This window comes from Salvelinus namaycush, chromosome 3, assembly GCF_016432855.1.
Source record: "Salvelinus namaycush isolate Seneca chromosome 3, SaNama_1.0, whole genome shotgun sequence".
NCBI classification, from domain to species: domain Eukaryota; kingdom Metazoa; phylum Chordata; class Actinopteri; order Salmoniformes; family Salmonidae; genus Salvelinus; species Salvelinus namaycush.
In genome coordinates, this window is record NC_052309.1 from 84,211,664 (window position 1) to 84,229,693 (window position 18,030).

The 18,030-nt window shown below is 48.4% G+C and overlaps 1 protein-coding gene across 1 annotated transcript; it reads left to right on the forward strand.

Annotated features, from left to right (window-relative positions):
• The first annotated feature begins 423 nt into the window (after positions 1–423).
• On the forward strand, positions 424–16,158 carry trap1 (TNF receptor-associated protein 1). Its single transcript, XM_038986314.1, has 18 exons — positions 424–592; positions 1,104–1,370; positions 1,599–1,681; positions 1,848–1,988; positions 2,369–2,440; positions 2,990–3,150; positions 3,376–3,485; positions 3,661–3,734; positions 4,147–4,302; positions 4,586–4,706; positions 4,871–4,940; positions 5,148–5,295; positions 8,259–8,444; positions 8,683–8,821; positions 9,779–9,864; positions 13,953–14,098; positions 14,498–14,570; positions 15,120–16,158. Exons 1-18 carry the CDS (start codon positions 475–477, stop codon positions 15,219–15,221), a joined length of 2,253 nt encoding a protein of 750 aa, XP_038842242.1. The 5' UTR covers positions 424–474; the 3' UTR covers positions 15,222–16,158.
• The last annotated feature ends 1,872 nt before the right edge of the window (positions 16,159–18,030 follow it).

Here is an 18,030-nt window from a genome sequence, read left to right on the forward strand (position 1 = left end):
GCATGGCGATGGTGAAACTTCCTGTACTTCAGAATCATGTAATGGTTTACTAAAAGATGACTTGATTACTTACAGCAAAACGTGCCATATTGGTGGTTGCAGACATACTGTAAAATAATTGATTGCTGCACAGTTAACCCATAACAGTATACACAACAATGACCTTCAATCAAAGGTAAATATTGGGACGTTTGGAATTGACAACTTTAAACATGTATACCTTTTCCTGTCTTGTAGATTTGTCTTAATGCAAATGTAGCTTATGCTGGGAATGGGGTTTTTCATTTGCACCAAAGTCTTCTGTCTAATGCCCTTATTTTCATTTATTTCTCACATCTTTCTACGCAGGCAATATGTTAGTAGCTTGAATTACGTAATCTTTGTGCGACTAAGAGGTCCTACTTGTGCTTGCAGTTGTCGCACTTCTGTTCAGCGTGTGTTGAATAGGTCAAACGACCTCTTGCACTGTCAAAGATGTCTCGGTGCCTAAAATTGTTCAAATTCGCTTTGGGTTCTTCACAAAGGGCCAACTCCAGGCTCCTGTCTTCTGGACGAGGATTGGGTAGTAGGACTGTAGGACCATTCAGTGAAGGTAAGCCGCTCGCTAACGTTAGTTAGCTAGCTAAAGCACTGCAGTTATATGAGCTAACTAACGTTAGCGTGCTTAGCCTAACGTTATATTACACAAGATCACTCCCTGTCATATGCAACATGAACGTGTCGACGACTGTGGAATGCGGTGTTTATTGACAAATGTGTCTAACTAGCCATCCAACTATTTTTGTTTGAGCTAGCTAGCTTATTTTGATATTTGGCATCTGGTGAATGAATTAACGTTACAAATGTGACCGGACCATTGTATATAAATATGGGGACAGTTGCATGTCTGCCCCGTGCCGCAGCACAGACGACCAGTATCTTTACCAAGGATGTATCCTTGACCTAACCTACAACTTCATTGTAAACTTGCATTCATGTTGCATCAGATAAATCCAAGGCAAGGACGTTCTAAAAGCGAACCATGACCACTGACACTCAATGCGTTTGAATATTCAATATGATGATTGCATGACCTCACCCCACCTATCCCCTCCTGTCAACAGATGCCCATGTCAGGCAGCAGCAGAAACAATGGTCCAGAAGTGGCATGTGGAACCCCAGCCACCCAGGCCTCGGTCTCACCCAGTGTTCCTACTACAGCACCAAGGAAGCTGAGAGAGTGCCTCTGGATACAGATAAGGTTCTAGAAGCTGAGAAAGCTCCTGTGACGGAGAAGGTTGAAGAAGTAAAGATTATTCAAGAAGCAGAGGATAAAGCTCCTGAAGAAGAACCCCTGCACACAATCATCCAAGACTCAGAGAATGTCCAAGGTGATATGTTTTCTGACCTTAGACCTGTTAGCTAACATTCTCAGTTTTGTGCTATAACAATTGAAACTTCAACATCACTAGCCAGTGATTGTCATAGTATTATGCTTTGGCAACATGAATGGACACTAGATAGTTTTATGTGTAGCTTATGATACACTTTAATCCACATCCTGTGTCCTTAACTTCCTTAGCTTAGCATGCTAACAGTTTTCAATCTGATTTGTCCAGGCACCTTTTCCAAGCATGAGTTCCAGGCTGAGACCAAGAAACTCTTGGACATTGTTGCTAGATCTCTGTACTCTGAGAAGGAGGTGAGTGATGCCTGACCGGGCACAGCAACTTGAGAACTGATTGAATGTATATAAATTACTGATGGACCAGTGATAATGTGCTTGCCGTATCTAGCTAGGTATTTCAGGAACCTTACGCTAAAATAATCTGTGTTTTTAACCTTTTCCATCCTGGCCCATTGCTCAGGTGTTCATCCGTGAGCTGATCTCCAATGGCAGTGACGCCCTGGAGAAGCTGCGCCACCAGCTGATAACGGGAGGGGGCGACACGGCCCCCATGGAGATCCACCTACAGACGGACCAGGCCAAGGGCACCTTCACCATCCAGGTATGCCCAAACCAGGACGAGGGAGTAGGGTGGCTGTGGTAACTGGTAACACGCTTTTAAGAGTTTATTTAAATTTTTATCTCATCTTTCTTAGAATTATTTTAGTCATGAATCATCGTGAAATGCTAATTTGATTGACTTAAAATGCACAATCACTGTTAGGTCTTTCTATTCATCCTTTCAAAGTTCTGTATAGCACTGAATCAGTCTGCCACCTGGTGGATGAAACAGAACTTGCACAGTTATAAAACTTGCTGGCTGTAGTTCTGACAGCTGGCTGTAGTTCCAAAGATAGGGAGGAATGTACTACCAAATGGTCCTTTGCTCTTGGTGATGGCTTAACAGCAGCCTATTTATCATAATATACCTTCCTCTTTTAGGACACAGGAGTTGGGATGAACCAAGAGGAGCTGGTGGCCAACCTGGGGACTATCGCTCGCTCTGGATCCAAGGTAAACCTAGCTCCCTTTGTTACATCTCTTACATTTCCCCATTATCTGCCTTCCCATTTTTTAAATGTTTTAATTCCAATGACTTGAGGAATATTCAAAATATCTATTATAGGGCTGTGACAATACCAGTATCACAATATTCTTTCCATGGCAAAAATGAAAACACGAAGCAGGCAACTCTTTGGTCCTTTTAAAAACATGCTGTATGTAAATGATTGTGCCTTAGCTTGGAAAATAATGACATGACTCTGGATGACAGCGTAATGATGTTTGTTTCCAACAGTAGGGCTGTTTTCATAAAGAAATTAAATACAATTTGTGGATTGTTTCTTTGCCACGTTACTAACGAGTGGTCACCATCTCTATAACGACATACTGGTATCGTCCCGCCCCAAATTTATCATTATCTACAATCTCATTCAATTACAATGTCAGGGCCTAAGCTTTCTCGTTTCATCAATTTGCTCACTTTTGTTGGTGTCTCTTTTCCATTCAATTTACATTTTACCCCTGCTTCCTCTCTTTCTATCCCCCATCCCTCCTTCCTAGGCTTTCCTGGATGCCCTGCAGAGCCAGGCGGAGGCCAGCAGCTCCATCATTGGTCAGTTTGGCGTTGGCTTCTACTCTGCCTTCATGGTGGCTGACCGTGTGGACGTCTACTCCCAGTCAGCCGAGCCCAGCAGCCCCGGATACAAGTGGTCCTCTGATGGGTAGGAGAGGAGGGAGGGATGGAGAGGGGAGGAATTTGATCAGTGTGAAAAGAGGAAGGGATGGTGAGAAAGAGGAGGATGAAGAGAGAGAGAGAAGGGATGGAGAGGTAGGTGGATGGATTGTGTGAGAATAGGGCGTGATAGCGAGGTATGTCTTAGTAACACATTAGAATATGTTTCATGTAAAAGATACGGACCACAGTGTGTGATCTCTGTGATCCCCAGGTCTGGAGTGTTTGAGATAGCTGAGGCAAGTGGGGTCAGACCAGGCACTAAGATAGTGCTGCACCTCAAGGATGACTGCAAGGAGTTCTCTGCTGAGGACAGAGTCAAAGGTATGGATCATACAAGACCCCTTTGATAACTGTACTGTCTTTTATAGACATTCCACATGCATAGTAGACATTCAACATGCGTAATCGTTCCTATAAGATTCATGTCAGAGTCTGTAAGCCTTGGAGGCTTGCTGCTTGTCCAGGCAGGACTAACAGATGTCATATGTTGTTGCAGAGGTGGTGACCAAATATAGCAACTTTGTCAGTTTCCCCATCTTCCTGAACGGACGACGACTCAACACTCTCCAGGTGAGCACCTGGCCCACTCTTCCGGTTCTATCGACCTTCTTACAGGGCTGAGATGGACCACAGCGATTGCTTTTCATTGGACCACTCTGATTGTTATGGCTTAATGTCCTTCATGGGGTTGTTAGTAAGGATTAGTTGAATTGCTGGACTTATCGATTAAGTGGCGTCCACATGGATTCTAATAGAGGGAATCAACTTATCAGGAAGGGAAACAAAGTCAAGAGACAAACTGATTGATACATGAATTGGCCCTGACAACTTATTGGTTCTGAACTTGTGTTGGACTGATTCCCAGTTATTAGTCCTATTTTGTAGTGGAGTGTGTGTCTGCCTGCCTGTCTGCAGTGAATGTGTGTACCTGCATACTCTGTGTGTAAGTGTATCCATCCGGTATATTAACGTCCCTCTCCAGGCCCTGTGGATGATGGAACCCAAGTCCATCAGTGAGTGGCAGCACGAGGAGTTCTACCGTTACGTGGCTCAGTCGTATGACAAGCCCCGTTACACACTGCACTACCGCGCTGACGCCCCCGTCAACATCCGCTCCATCTTCTACGTCCCAGACGTGGTGAGGAGAGAGAGGGGGGGCAGGGTGGATCTTGGGGGTTGGGAGCAGAGGGCTGGGGAGTGGGGATAGAGGGGTAGGGGGCACTTGGGCACCAAGGGTGGGAGTGGGGAGAGGAAGGGAGCAAAGATACTTGTTGAGGAAAAGAGAAACTAATAAGTGATGTTAAATGAGATCTTTCTGAGGTCAAGGCTCTGTGACATAATGAACACCACAGTTGTAAATGTTGACGTCCCGGTATGTTTATGACTGCCTGTAATATTACCGTGTGTCAATGTGTGAGCAGAAGCCATCCATGTTTGACGTGAGCAGAGAGATGGGCTCCAGTGTGGCTCTGTACAGCAGGAAGGTTCTCATCCAGACCAAGGCCACTGAAATCCTGCCCAAGTGGCTACGCTTCCTTAGAGGTCAGTCTTTACTCAGTACCTCCTCAGCTGTGCCCATCTTAATGTCTCCCTTGATCTTTCCCCTCACATCTGCCCTCTGGTGTGTTTCCTTGTCTGTCTCTTTCTGTGTTGATTGTAAATGCTAGTGTTACAGTATAACAGTGTGTTTATGTATTTGTATACAGGTGTGGTGGACAGTGAGGATATCCCATTGAACCTGAGCAGAGAGCTGCTGCAGGAGAGCACCCTCATCAGGTGAGACTGGAGCCCTACAACATCAGCTCTTTCCAGACAATGACACTGCTATGTCTAGTCTGTAGTACACATCACCCCTCTTTTCAATACAGCGTCTTTCTACTCCTGCTCCCTTACATCCACGGCTCTCTCACTCCCTTTTATTCTCTCGATCTCCGTTTCTCTCCCTCTCATGCTTTCCATCTCTCTCTCTGTCTCTCTCTACAGGAAGCTGAGGGACGTGCTACAGCAGCGTATCATCAAGTTCCTGATGGACCAGAGTAAGAAGGAACCTGAGAAGTACGCCAAGTTCTTTGAGGACTACGGCCTGTTCATCAGGGAGGGTATCGTCACCACGCAGGAGCAGGATGTCAGGGTGAGACTGGGGGGCTGGGACAGGGGAGAGCAGGAAGTCAGGGTGAGACTGGGGGGCTGGGACAGGGGAGAGCAGGAAGTCAGGGTGAGACTGGGGTTGGGACAGGGGAGAGCAGGGAGTCAGGGTGAGACGGGGGGTTGGGACAGGGGAGAGCAGGAAGTCAGGGTGAGATGGGGGCTGGGACAGGGGAGAGCAGGAAGTCAGGGTGAGACTGGGGGGCTGGGACAGGGGAGAGCAGGAAGTCAGGGTGAGACGGGGGGGCTGGGACAGGGGAGAGCAGGAAGTCAGGGTGAGACGGGGGGGCTGGGACAGGGGAGAGCAGGAAGTCGGGGTGAGACTGGGGGGCTGGGACAGGGGAGAGCAGGAAGTCGGGGTGAGACTGGGGGGCTGGGACAGGGGAGAGCAGGAAGTCAGGGTGAGACTGGGGGGCTGGGACAGGGGAGAGCAGGAAGTCAGGGTGAGACTGGGGGGCTGGGACAGGGGAGAGCAGGAAGTCAGGGTGAGACTGGGGGGCTGGGACAGGGGAGAGCAGGAAGTCAGGGTGAGACTGGGGGGCTGGGACAGGGGAGAGCAGGAAGTCGGGGTGAGACTGGGGGGCTGGGACAGGGGAGAGCAGGAAGTCGGGGTGAGACTGGGGGGCTGGGACAGAGGAGAGCAGGAAGTCGGGGTGATACTGGGGGGCTGGGACAGGGGAGAGCAGGAAGTCGGGGTGATACTGGGGGGCTGGGACAGGGGAGAGCAGGAAGTCGGGGTGAGACTGGGGGGCTGGGACAGGGGAGAGCAGGAAGTCAGGGTGAGACTGGGGGGTTGGGACAGGGGAGAGCAGGAAGTCAGGGTGAGACGGGGGGGCTGGGACAGGGGAGAGCAGGAAGTCAGGGTGAGACGGGGGGGTTGGGAGAGCAGGAAGTCAGGGTGAGACGGGGGGGTTGGGACAGGGGAGAGCAGGAAGTCAGGGTGAGACGGGGGGGTTGGGACAGGGGAGAGCAGGAAGTCAGGGTGAGACGGGGGGGTTGGGACAGGGGAGAGCAGGGAGTCAGGGTGAGACTGGGACAGGGGAGAGCTGGAAGTCGGGGTGAGACTGGGGGGCTGGGACAGGGGAGAGCAGGAAGTCGGGGTGAGACGGGGGGGCTGGGACAGGGGAGAGCAGGAAGTCGGGGTGAGACGGGGGGGCTGGGACAGGGGAGAGCAGGAAGTCGGGGTGAGACGGGGGGGCTGGGACAGGGGAGAGCAGGAAGTCGGGGTGAGACGGGGGGGCTGGGACAGGGGAGAGCAGGAAGTCAGGGTGAGACGGGGGGGTTGGGACAGGGGAGAGCAGGAAGTCAGGGTGAGACGGGGGGGCTGGGACAGGGGAGAGCAGGAAGTCAGGGTGAGACTGGGGGGCTGGGACAGGGGAGAGCAGGAAGTCGGGGTGAGACTGGGGGGCTGGGACAGGGGAGAGCAGGAAGTCGGGGTGAGACTGGGGGGCTGGGACAGGGGAGAGCAGGAAGTCGGGGTGAGACTGGGGGGCTGGGACAGGGGAGAGCAGGAAGTCGGGGTGAGACTGGGGGGTTGGGACAGGGGAGAGCAGGAAGTCAGGGTGAGACTGGGGGGTTGCGACAGGGGAGAGCAGGAAGTCAGGGTGAGACTGGGGGGTTGGGACAGGGGAGAGCAGGAAGTCAGGGTGAGACGGGGGGGCTGGGACAGGGGAGAGCAGGAAGTCAGGGTGAGACGGGGGTTGGGACAGGGGAGAGCAGGGAGTCAGGGTGAGACTGGGACAGGGGAGAGCTGGAAGTCGGGGTGAGACTGGGGGGCTGGGACAGGGGAGAGCAGGAAGTCGGGGTGAGACTGGGGGGCTGGGACAGGGGAGAGCAGGAAGTCGGGGTGAGACGGGGGGGCTGGGACAGGGGAGAGCAGGAAGTCGGGGTGAGACGGGGGGGCTGGGACAGGGGAGAGCAGGAAGTCGGCGTGAGACGGGGGGGCTGGGACAGGGGAGAGCAGGAAGTCAGGGTGAGACGGGGGGGCTGGGACAGGGGAGAGCAGGAAGTCAGGGTGAGACGGGGGGGTTGGGACAGGGGAGAGCAGGAAGTCAGGGTGAGACGGGGGGGTTGGGACAGGGGAGAGCAGGAAGTCAGGGTGAGACGGGGGTTGGGACAGGGGAGAGCAGGACGTCAGGGTGAGACTGGGGGGCTGGGACAGGGGAGAGCAGGGAGTCAGGGTGAGACGGGGGTTGGGACAGGGGAGAGCAGGGAGTCAGGGTGAGACTGGGGGGCTGGGACAGGGGAGAGCAGGAAGTCAGGGTGAGACTGAGGGGCTGGGACAGGGGAGAGCAGGAAGTCAGGGTGAGATGGGGGGGCTGGGACAGGGGAGAGCAGGAAGTCAGGGTGAGACTGGGGGGCTGGGACAGGGGAGAGCAGGAAGTCAGGGTGAGACTGGGGGGCTGGGACAGGGGAGAGCAGGGAGTCAGGGTGAGACTGGGGGGCTGGGACAGGGGAGAGCAGGAAGTCAGGGTGAGACTGGGGGGCTGGGACAGGGGAGAGCAGGAAGTCAGGGTGAGACTGGGGGGCTGGGACAGGGGAGAGCAGGGAGTCAGGGTGAGACTGGGGGGCTGGGACAGGGGAGAGCAGGGAGTCGGGGTGAGACTGGGGGGTTGGGACAGGGGAGAGCAGGAAGTCAGGGTGAGACTGAGGGGCTGGGACAGGGGAGAGCAGGGAGTCAGGGTGAGACTGGGGGGCTGGGACAGGGGAGAGCAGGGAGTCAGGGTGAGACTGGGGTTGGGACAGGGGAGAGCAGGGAGTCAGGGTGAGACTGGGACAGGGGACAGCTGGGGTGGAGGAATGAAAAAATGGTATGCATGTAGATTTTTGGGGGAAGGGAACGAGGATTATGTCCTAGGAATCAGAAATGTGAATTATGTCAGTCATGTACCACACTCATTATCACTGTCTTCTCTTGTCCTTTCTGTCTCTCTTGCTCTCTTTGTACAGGAGGACATCGGCAAGCTGTTGAGGTTTGAGTCTTCGGCGCTACCCGCGGGCCAGCAGACCAACCTGAAGGAGTACGGCTCCCGTATGAAGGCCGGGACACGTAACATCTACTACCTGTGTGCCCCAAACCGACACCTGGCTGAACACTCCCCCTACTTTGAGGCCATGAAGCAGAAAGACATGGAGGTGAGATGTTTTCAGATAGCCTGCTACCAGATCTGTTGTCTTGCTAACTCCTATGAGCATTGTCATGTCAAACAACGACCGCAGATCTGGGACCAGGCTACTTTTCAAATGGGAATATAAGACAGCGGTGATGGTGGGAGTCTGTCACTTCATCAGTGGTGGGCAGGTTTTCATCATTACTCCCTGTAATTGTTGTCAGTGTCTAACTTCTTCTTTCTCTTGTTTTCTTTGTCTCCAGGTGCTGTTCTGCTATGAGCAGTTTGACGAGCTCACCCTCCTGCACCTCAGAGAGTTTGACAAGAAGAAGCTGATCTCTGTGGAAACAGACATTGTGGTGGACCACTACAAGGAAGAGAAGTACCAGGACAGCAAGCCAGGTAAGACCCATCTCTCTCTGACCATTTCACTGAATGCTGTGTGAAGTTAGATTCATTTGAGGGGAAATCCTTGGTTCCACTTATGTCACATTTTCACCTGATCATGCATAGATATCAATAACCAGGTTTCCATCCAACCTGTTAATGCGAGGGAAGTTCGTCGGATAATGTCATGACAGGCCTGAGGGAAACAGCTAATTTGTCGGTCAACTTTCCAAATGTCAACAAAATATGATGGACAATGTGGGATATTTTTGTGTCTGTAAAATTAATTATGTGAGAAATGCCGGTGGATACGCTATTATGTGAAAGTATTGTGTGGTCCTCTCACTAGGACTGGGGAAAGCATGCCGTTTATTAGGCTACAGGTGGAAGTTCTGATGAACTTCACAGGGTGGTGAAAGTGCACAGTGATCTTGATGCTCCTTTCCAATAAATCTCCAGGGTCTGATTCTGGTGACATGGTGATGCTTGGCTGCCGTTTGACTAATTAAAGTAATTTAGCTCTTTTGTCCATAATAATCTCATGTAGGCTATACCAGCACTGTATCTGCCAGCTGTTGGCTGGAGCGCCCTGCCAACACCAGAGTGGACACGCTCTCTATTTAACACATGTGTTGTGAGAAAACCATCAGTAGTGTTGAAAATGCAATAGAAACCCATTTAACATGTTTTTTTTATTCAGTAAAAAATGCAAAAGGTGTTTTATGTACATCACGTCATCACGCACAGCCTTTTATCCCCAACAAGTGACTTTGATGAAAACATATCTATGGTGGGAAAATTCCCATGAAATGAAAATCTGTCACCAATTGGATGGAATCCTAACCAATGGGAGACGAAGTGAAATGTGCCCCTTAGCCTCCAACCACAGAGCTAGTCTAGGAGTTCACCTAGCTTCAGACAGTAATATGAAGTACTCTAAAACTAACTCCGTGTTCTCTCCTGTGTCTATAGCCTCTGAGCGTCTGACAGAGGAGCAGGCTGAGGACCTGATCTCCTGGATGAGGAACAATCTGGGAAACAGAGTCACCAACATCAAGGTACTGTTACCCTACCATCACTATCTACACTAGTCACCAACATCAAGGTACTGTTACCCTACCATCACTATCTACACTAGTCACCAACATCAGGGTACTGTTACCCTACCATCACTATCTACACTAATCACCAACATCAGGGTACTGTTACCCTACCATCACTATCTACACTAGTCACCAACATCAGGGTACTGTTACCCTACCATCACTATCTACACTAATCACCAACATCAGGGTACTGTTACCCTACCATCACTATCTACACTAATCACCAACATCAGGGTACTGTTACCCTACCATCACTATCTACACTAATCACCAACATCAGGGTACTGTTACCCTACCATCACTATCTACACTAGTCACCAACATCAGGGTACTGTTACCCTACCATCACTATCTACACTAGTCACCAACATCAGGGTACTGTTACCCTACCATCACTATCTACACTAATCACCAACATCAGGGTACTGTTACCCTACCATCACTATCTACACTAATCACCAACATCAGGGTACTGTTACCCTACCATCACTATCTACACTAGTCACCAACATCAGGGTACTGTTACCCTACCATCACTATCTACACTAATCACCAACATCAGGGTACTGTTACCCTACCATCACTATCTACACTAATCACCAACATCAGGGTACTGTTACCCTACCATCACTATCTACACTAGTCACCAACATCAGGGTACTGTTACCCTACCATCACTATCTACACTAATCACCAACATCAGGGTACTGTTACCCTACCATCACTACCTACACTAGTCACCAACATCAGGGTACTGTTACCCTACCATCACTATCTACACTAGTCACCAACATCAGGGTACTGTTACCCTACCATCACTACCTACACTAATCACCAACATCAGGGTACTGTTACCCTACCATCACTATCTACACTAGTCACCAACATCAGGGTACTGTTACCCTACCATCACTACCTACACTAGTCACCAACATCAGGGTACTGTTACCCTACCATCACTATCTACACTAGTCACCAACATCAGGGTACTGTTACCCTACCATCACTACCTACACTAGTCACCAACATCAGGGTACTGTTACCCTACCATCACTATCTACACTAGTCACCAACATCAGGGTACTGTTACCCTACCATCACTATCTACACTAGTCACCAACATCAGGGTACTGTTACCCTACCATCACTATCTACACTAGTCACCAACATCAGGGTACTGTTACCCTACCATCACTACCTACACTAGTCACCAACATCAGGGTACTGTTACCCTACCATCACTATCTACACTAGTCACCAACATCAGGGTACTGTTACCCTACCATCACTATCTAAACTAGTCACCAACATCAGGGTACTGTTACCCTACCATCACTATCTACACTAGTCACCAACATCAGGGTACTGTTACCCTACCATCACTATCTACACTAGTCACCAACATCAGGGTACTGTTACCCTACCATCACTATCTACACTAATCACCAACATCAAGGTACTGTTACCCTACCATCACTATCTACACTAATCACCAACATCAAGGTACTGTTACCCTACCATCACTATCTACACTAGTCACCAACATCAGGGTACTGTTACCCTACCATCACTATCTAAACTAGTCACCAACATCAGGGTACTGTTACCCTACCATCACTACCTACACTAGTCACCAACATCAGGGTACTGTTACCCTACCATCACTATCTACACTAGTCACCAACATCAGGGTACTGTTACCCTACCATCACTACCTACACTAATCACCAACATCAGGGTACTGTTACCCTACCATCACTATCTACACTAGTCACCAACATCAGGGTACTGTTACCCTACCATCACTACCTACACTAGTCACCAACATCAGGGTACTGTTACCCTACCATCACTATCTACACTAGTCACCAACATCAGGGTACTGTTACCCTACCATCACTACCTACACTAGTCACCAACATCAGGGTACTGTTACCCTACCATCACTATCTACACTAGTCACCAACATCAGGGTACTGTTACCCTACCATCACTATCTACACTAGTCACCAACATCAGGGTACTGTTACCCTACCATCACTATCTACACTAGTCACCAACATCAGGGTACTGTTACCCTACCATCACTACCTACACTAGTCACCAACATCAGGGTACTGTTACCCTACCATCACTATCTACACTAGTCACCAACATCAGGGTACTGTTACCCTACCATCACTATCTAAACTAGTCACCAACATCAGGGTACTGTTACCCTACCATCACTATCTACACTAGTCACCAACATCAGGGTACTGTTACCCTACCATCACTATCTACACTAGTCACCAACATCAGGGTACTGTTACCCTACCATCACTATCTACACTAATCACCAACATCAAGGTACTGTTACCCTACCATCACTATCTACACTAATCACCAACATCAAGGTACTGTTACCCTACCATCACTATCTACACTAGTCACCAACATCAGGGTACTGTTACCCTACCATCACTATCTAAACTAGTCACCAACATCAGGGTACTGTTACCCTACCATCACTATCTACACTAGTCACCAACATCAAGGTACTGTTACCCTACCATCACTATCTACACTAGTCACCAACATCAGGGTACTGTTACCCTACCATCACTATCTACGCTAATCACCAACATCAGGGTACTGTTACCCTACCATCACTATCTACACTAGTCACCAACATCAGGGTACTGTTACCCTACCATCACTATCTACACTAATCACCAACATCAAGGTACTGTTACCCTACCATCACTATCTACACTAGTCACCAACATCAGGGTACTGTTACTCTACCATCACTATCTACACTAGTCACCAACATCAGGGTACTGTTACCCTACCATCACTATCTACACTAATCACCAACATCAGGGTACTGTTACCCTACCATCACTATCTACACTAGTCACCAACATCAGGGTACTGTTACCCTACCATCACTATCTACACTAGTCACCAACATCAGGGTACTGTTACCCTACCATCACTATCTACACTAATCACCAACATCAGGGTACTGTTACCCTACCATCACTATCTACACTAATCACCAACATCAGGGTACTGTTACCCTACCATCACTATCTACACTAATCACCAACATCAGGGTACTGTTACCCTACCATCACTATCTACACTAATCACCAACATCAGGGTACTGTTATCCTACCATCACTATCTACATTAGTCACCAACATCAGGGTACTGTTACCCTACCATCACTATCTACATTAGTCACCAACATCAGGGTACTGTTACCCTACCATTACTATCTACACTAGTCACCAACATCAAGGTACTGTTACCCTACCATTACTATCTACACTAATCACCAACATCAGGGTACTGTTATCCTACCATCACTATCTACATTAGTCACCAACACCAGGGTACTGTTACCCTACCATTACTATCTACACTAGTCACCAACATCAGGGTACTGTTACCCTACCATCACTATCTACACTAGTCACCAACATCAAGGTACTGTTACCCTACCATCACTATCTACACTAGTCACCAACATCAAGGTACTGTTACCCTACCATCACTATCTACACTAGTCACCAACATCAGGGTACTGTTACCCTACCATCACTATCTACACTAGTCACCAACATCAGGGTACTGTTACCCTACCATCACTATCTACACTAGTCACCAACATCAAGGTACTGTTACCCTACCATCACTATCTACACTAATCACCAACATCAAGGTACTGTTACCCTACCATCACTATCTACACTAGTCACCAACATCAGGGTACTGTTACCCTACCATCACTATCTACACTAATCACCAACATCAAGGTACTGTTACCCTACCATCACTATCTACACTAGTCTACCATTACCATGATCACTATAACCCAGTGGGAAACGGTCCAAGGCCTCTTCCGTGGTCTTGTGTGACTGATTTGATCCAGCCTATATATACAGTAACTACTGGCTAACTGGACTTTGGTACTGTATGTAAGAATCAGTCCATTTGTAAGGTTTCCTTTGTTTGTCTGTGACTGCTCATTCTTCACCTTTGACCTCCAGGTGACCCCTCGTCTGGACACCCACCCGGCCATGATCACGGTGTTGGAGATGGGTGCCGCACGCCACTTCCTGCGTACCCAGCAGATGGCCCGCAGCACAGAGGAGAGGGCCCAGATACTGCAGCCCACCCTGGAGATCAACGCTGGGTACAGGAGGGGGAGGGGAGGGATGGAGGGGAGAGGGATGGAGGGATGGAGGGATGGAGGGGGAGGGGAGGGATGGAGGGGAGAGGGATGGAGGGATGGAGAGATGATAGGGGGAGGGGAGGGATGGTGGGGAGAGGGATGGAGGGATGGAGGGATGGAGGGATGGAGGGATGGAGGGGAGAGGGATGGAGGGATGGAGGGGAAGGGGAGGGATGGAGGGGAGAGGGATCTCTAAATCGAGGCGTTTTATATGTGCAAATCCATAAGTTTCAAGTTTTATTTGTCACATGCACAAGTGAAATGCTTAACTTGTAAGCCCTTCCCAACAACGCAGTATTCAATGTCAAAATAGTATTGTGTTGATTTGTGCTTGTCTCCTGCTCTCCCTTTCCTCTGTAGTCATGACCTCATCAAGAAGATGCACTCACTGAAGGAGTCCGACTCTGCACTCGCACAACTGCTGCTGGAGCAGGTGAGTACACTATCCTGGATCACACTATCCTGGGTCACACTATCCTGGGTCACACTATCCTGGGTCACACTATCCTGGGTCACACTATCCCGGGTCACACTATCCCGGGTCACACTATCCCGGGTCACACTATCCCGGGTCACACTATCCCGGATCACACTATCCCGGGTCACACTATCCTGGGTCACACTCCCTACACTTTGGGGTCTGAAGCCATATTAAGCTGGGACCAGGGTTTGAGCCCATTCCATTTACAATGTAATTTCAGTTTACTTCCTGAATTGTACTGAATTGAAATGGAATTTACCCTCAACACTGGTTGAGACACAAACATTATCAGCATTTAAAAACATGGTAGTTAGATTCTCTGTAAATGGGGCTCTTCAGGACATTCATAGTTCTCTGAGCTTAATGGCATTCTGTTTCACTCTCATACCTGTTGTGTTCGGACTCCTAGATGTCAAACTAAGATGAAGCCTTTAGACGGTGGTATTAGACCAGTCTTGCATGTGTCTCTAACCCGTGCCCCTTCTGATCCTTGACCTCAAGATCTACGACAACGCCATGATCGCAGCGGGCCTCAACGACGACCCCCGACCCATGATCGCCCGCCTCAACGACCTGCTGACCAGAGCGCTGGAGAAACACTGAGACGTCACGGCCGTCACCTGTAGGGCCTATAGACACTACAGTCACTGCCTGGTTTAACTACCCGTCTCCCCAACCAACCGTCCTACTGGTCAGGTCACTGTAGGCCCTACATAGACATGTGACCTGGCTCTACATGCTGCAGATACTACCCCCATCAACAACACACTGCTCTGGTGACCTTTCCACATTCAGGCCTGCCCATCTATACCCCAGAAAAGTCCCTTCAATACCAACGGACTGTTTGAGGAGAGTAGGGAGGCTTTGGCCTGCTCAGAGACCTGAAAATGGAGTAGACTGACACGACTCAAGCTGTGGATTTGTGTGCTGCTCCGACTCTCCAGCAGTGTTTACTCATGTTGTGTGTGATGACCGAGATATTTATAAGACTGTGCCATGAGCAGAGTGGAACCCCAGATCTGAAGAATGGGTTAGGGCTTTGTAAAGGAAGTCTTATTGACATTGGGACTGGTGTAATAACACATTTCCATGGCGTGCATACTTCCTAGATGACCGTTCAATACAGTTGTTACTGTTGGCCCTCTTTTTTTTTTCTTCCTATTTTAGTTTTTGTCATCTTGATTCGGGTTCCTAATTTTTTTTGTACCCTTTTTTTGTTACTTGATATTTTGTTACGTGATATTTTCCTCCCAGCTATTCCTCAGATATGATGGTTGGCAATCCCAATATTTGAGCCATAGATTCCTGTCCTTCAGAGAAGAATATTGAAACTGACTGTAAAGACTTATTTTACAATTAGATGTGTTGCTGGGAGAAATTTGTACAAGATTGTATATTACCATCTGTCTGTGGAATTTGACAACTGTCTTAATTCAGTGCTCAAGTTATCCAGACATCGAAGAATGAGCGCTTCTAATACCCAGATTGTAAAGTATGATACTGATGTATTGTGAATAAAACACAATTACTGAACCCTGTGGATTGACCTCTAGAGACCCGTTTATACCTGGTGCTAACATGCGTAATGCGTCCTGTAGTCAGGCACACAGTCTAGCTGGATGTCTCATGTAAACAGATAAGGATTATGCAACCATTTAAGGCTGGGATTCAATCCATTCCGTATTATAGCACAACATTTTACAGGTAATTTCTGATTGAGTCACAATCTGCAGAGATTACCGTAAATGCGGTATCCGTGGACGTAGAGGAAAATGTCTTTAAAAGCTGAATTGGTGGCCTTCCAGCCTGCTGCTCTATGGACTGAATGTATCTAAAAATATCACACTCAAATAAGATGGACCAGGAAAAATAAGAAATTTTAATACCATGTGTAGATGAGGCAAAGCTTCATCAGATAGTGATGGGATCTCCACCCTTGCCGACGCACTTTCTCAAAAAATGCTTCGGCAAGATTAAAACCTGTGACACCTCTTTTTCACATATTTAAAGGTAGTACACTGAACAAAAATATAAACACATGTAAAGTGTTGGTTTCATGAGCTGAAATAAAAGATCCCAGACATTTTCCATATACACAAAAAGCTTATTTCTTTCAAATTTTGTGCAGAAATTTGTTTACATCCCTGTTAGTGAGCATTTCTCCTTTGCCTAGATCAGGGCTTCCCAACCCTCTTCCTGGAGATCTACAGTCCTGTGGGTTTTCAGTCCAACCCTAATTTAACACACCTGATTCTACTAATTAGCTGCTCAAAAAGACCTTAACGAGCTGAATCAGATACCTAAATATAGGGTTGGACTGAAAACCTACAGGACAGCTCTCCAGGAAGAGGGTTGGGCAGCCCTGGCCTAGATAATCCATCCACCTGACAGGTGTAGCATATCAAGAGGCTGATTAAACAGCATGATCAATACACATATGCACCTTGTGCTGGGGACACAACACGATTCCACAGATGTCTCAAGTTTTGAGCAGCTCTACCATAAACTGTCTCCAATGTAATTTTATATATTTTGGCAGTACGTCTGACCAGCCTCACAACCGCAGACCACGAGTAACCACGCCAGACCAGGAGCTCCACATCTGGCTTCTTCACCTGCGAGATCGTCCGAGGGGGGAAAGAGTGGTGAGTATTTCTGTCTGCAATAAAGCCCTTTTGTGGGAACAAACTCCTTCTGATTGGCTGGGCCTGGCTCCCCAGTGGGTGGGCCTAGCTGCCGGGCCTATGGCTGCACCACTGCCCAGTTATGTGAAATCCATAGATTAGGGCCTAATGAATTTATTTCTTATATGAACTGTAACTCAGTCAAATCTTTTAAATTGTTGCATGTTGCGTTTATATTTTTGTTCAATGTAGATTAGAAATGTGATTAGTTAAGATTGTTGGGTAAGGTTGGAAAACAAGTCGCTACCAGGATTTGAACTGGTAACCTAACCACAACCTGCATTAACACCCTCCATCCACATCCAACCTACCTTCTTAAAAACATTTATTTTATTTGACCTTCATCTGTAAACTAGTCATGGCTAGAAGGGATCCAGCTTTTGTCAGAATTTACTTGTCGTTGCAGGTTTAGGAGAATTAGGTTAAGAAAAGGGTTAGGGTTAGCTCAAATGCAAAAAATTACTTTTGACAAAAGCTGGATCCTGTCTAGACATGACCCTGTAAACTCCATCCACTGACATGCCACTCTACACTCTGCCCACTGAGCTTTCATCCAACCAATCAAATTAGTTCTGCCTTTGAGGCGGAGCTTCTCTGAGAACAAAATTGAGGCTAGGGCCACCTTGTTGCCAAATGTTGTCGAACGTTGCAGATAGAAATATCATTAATTGAGCTGATGTGATTCCTTAGTCTACATGTCAGAGGCATGTTTGTTCTACATAGATAGC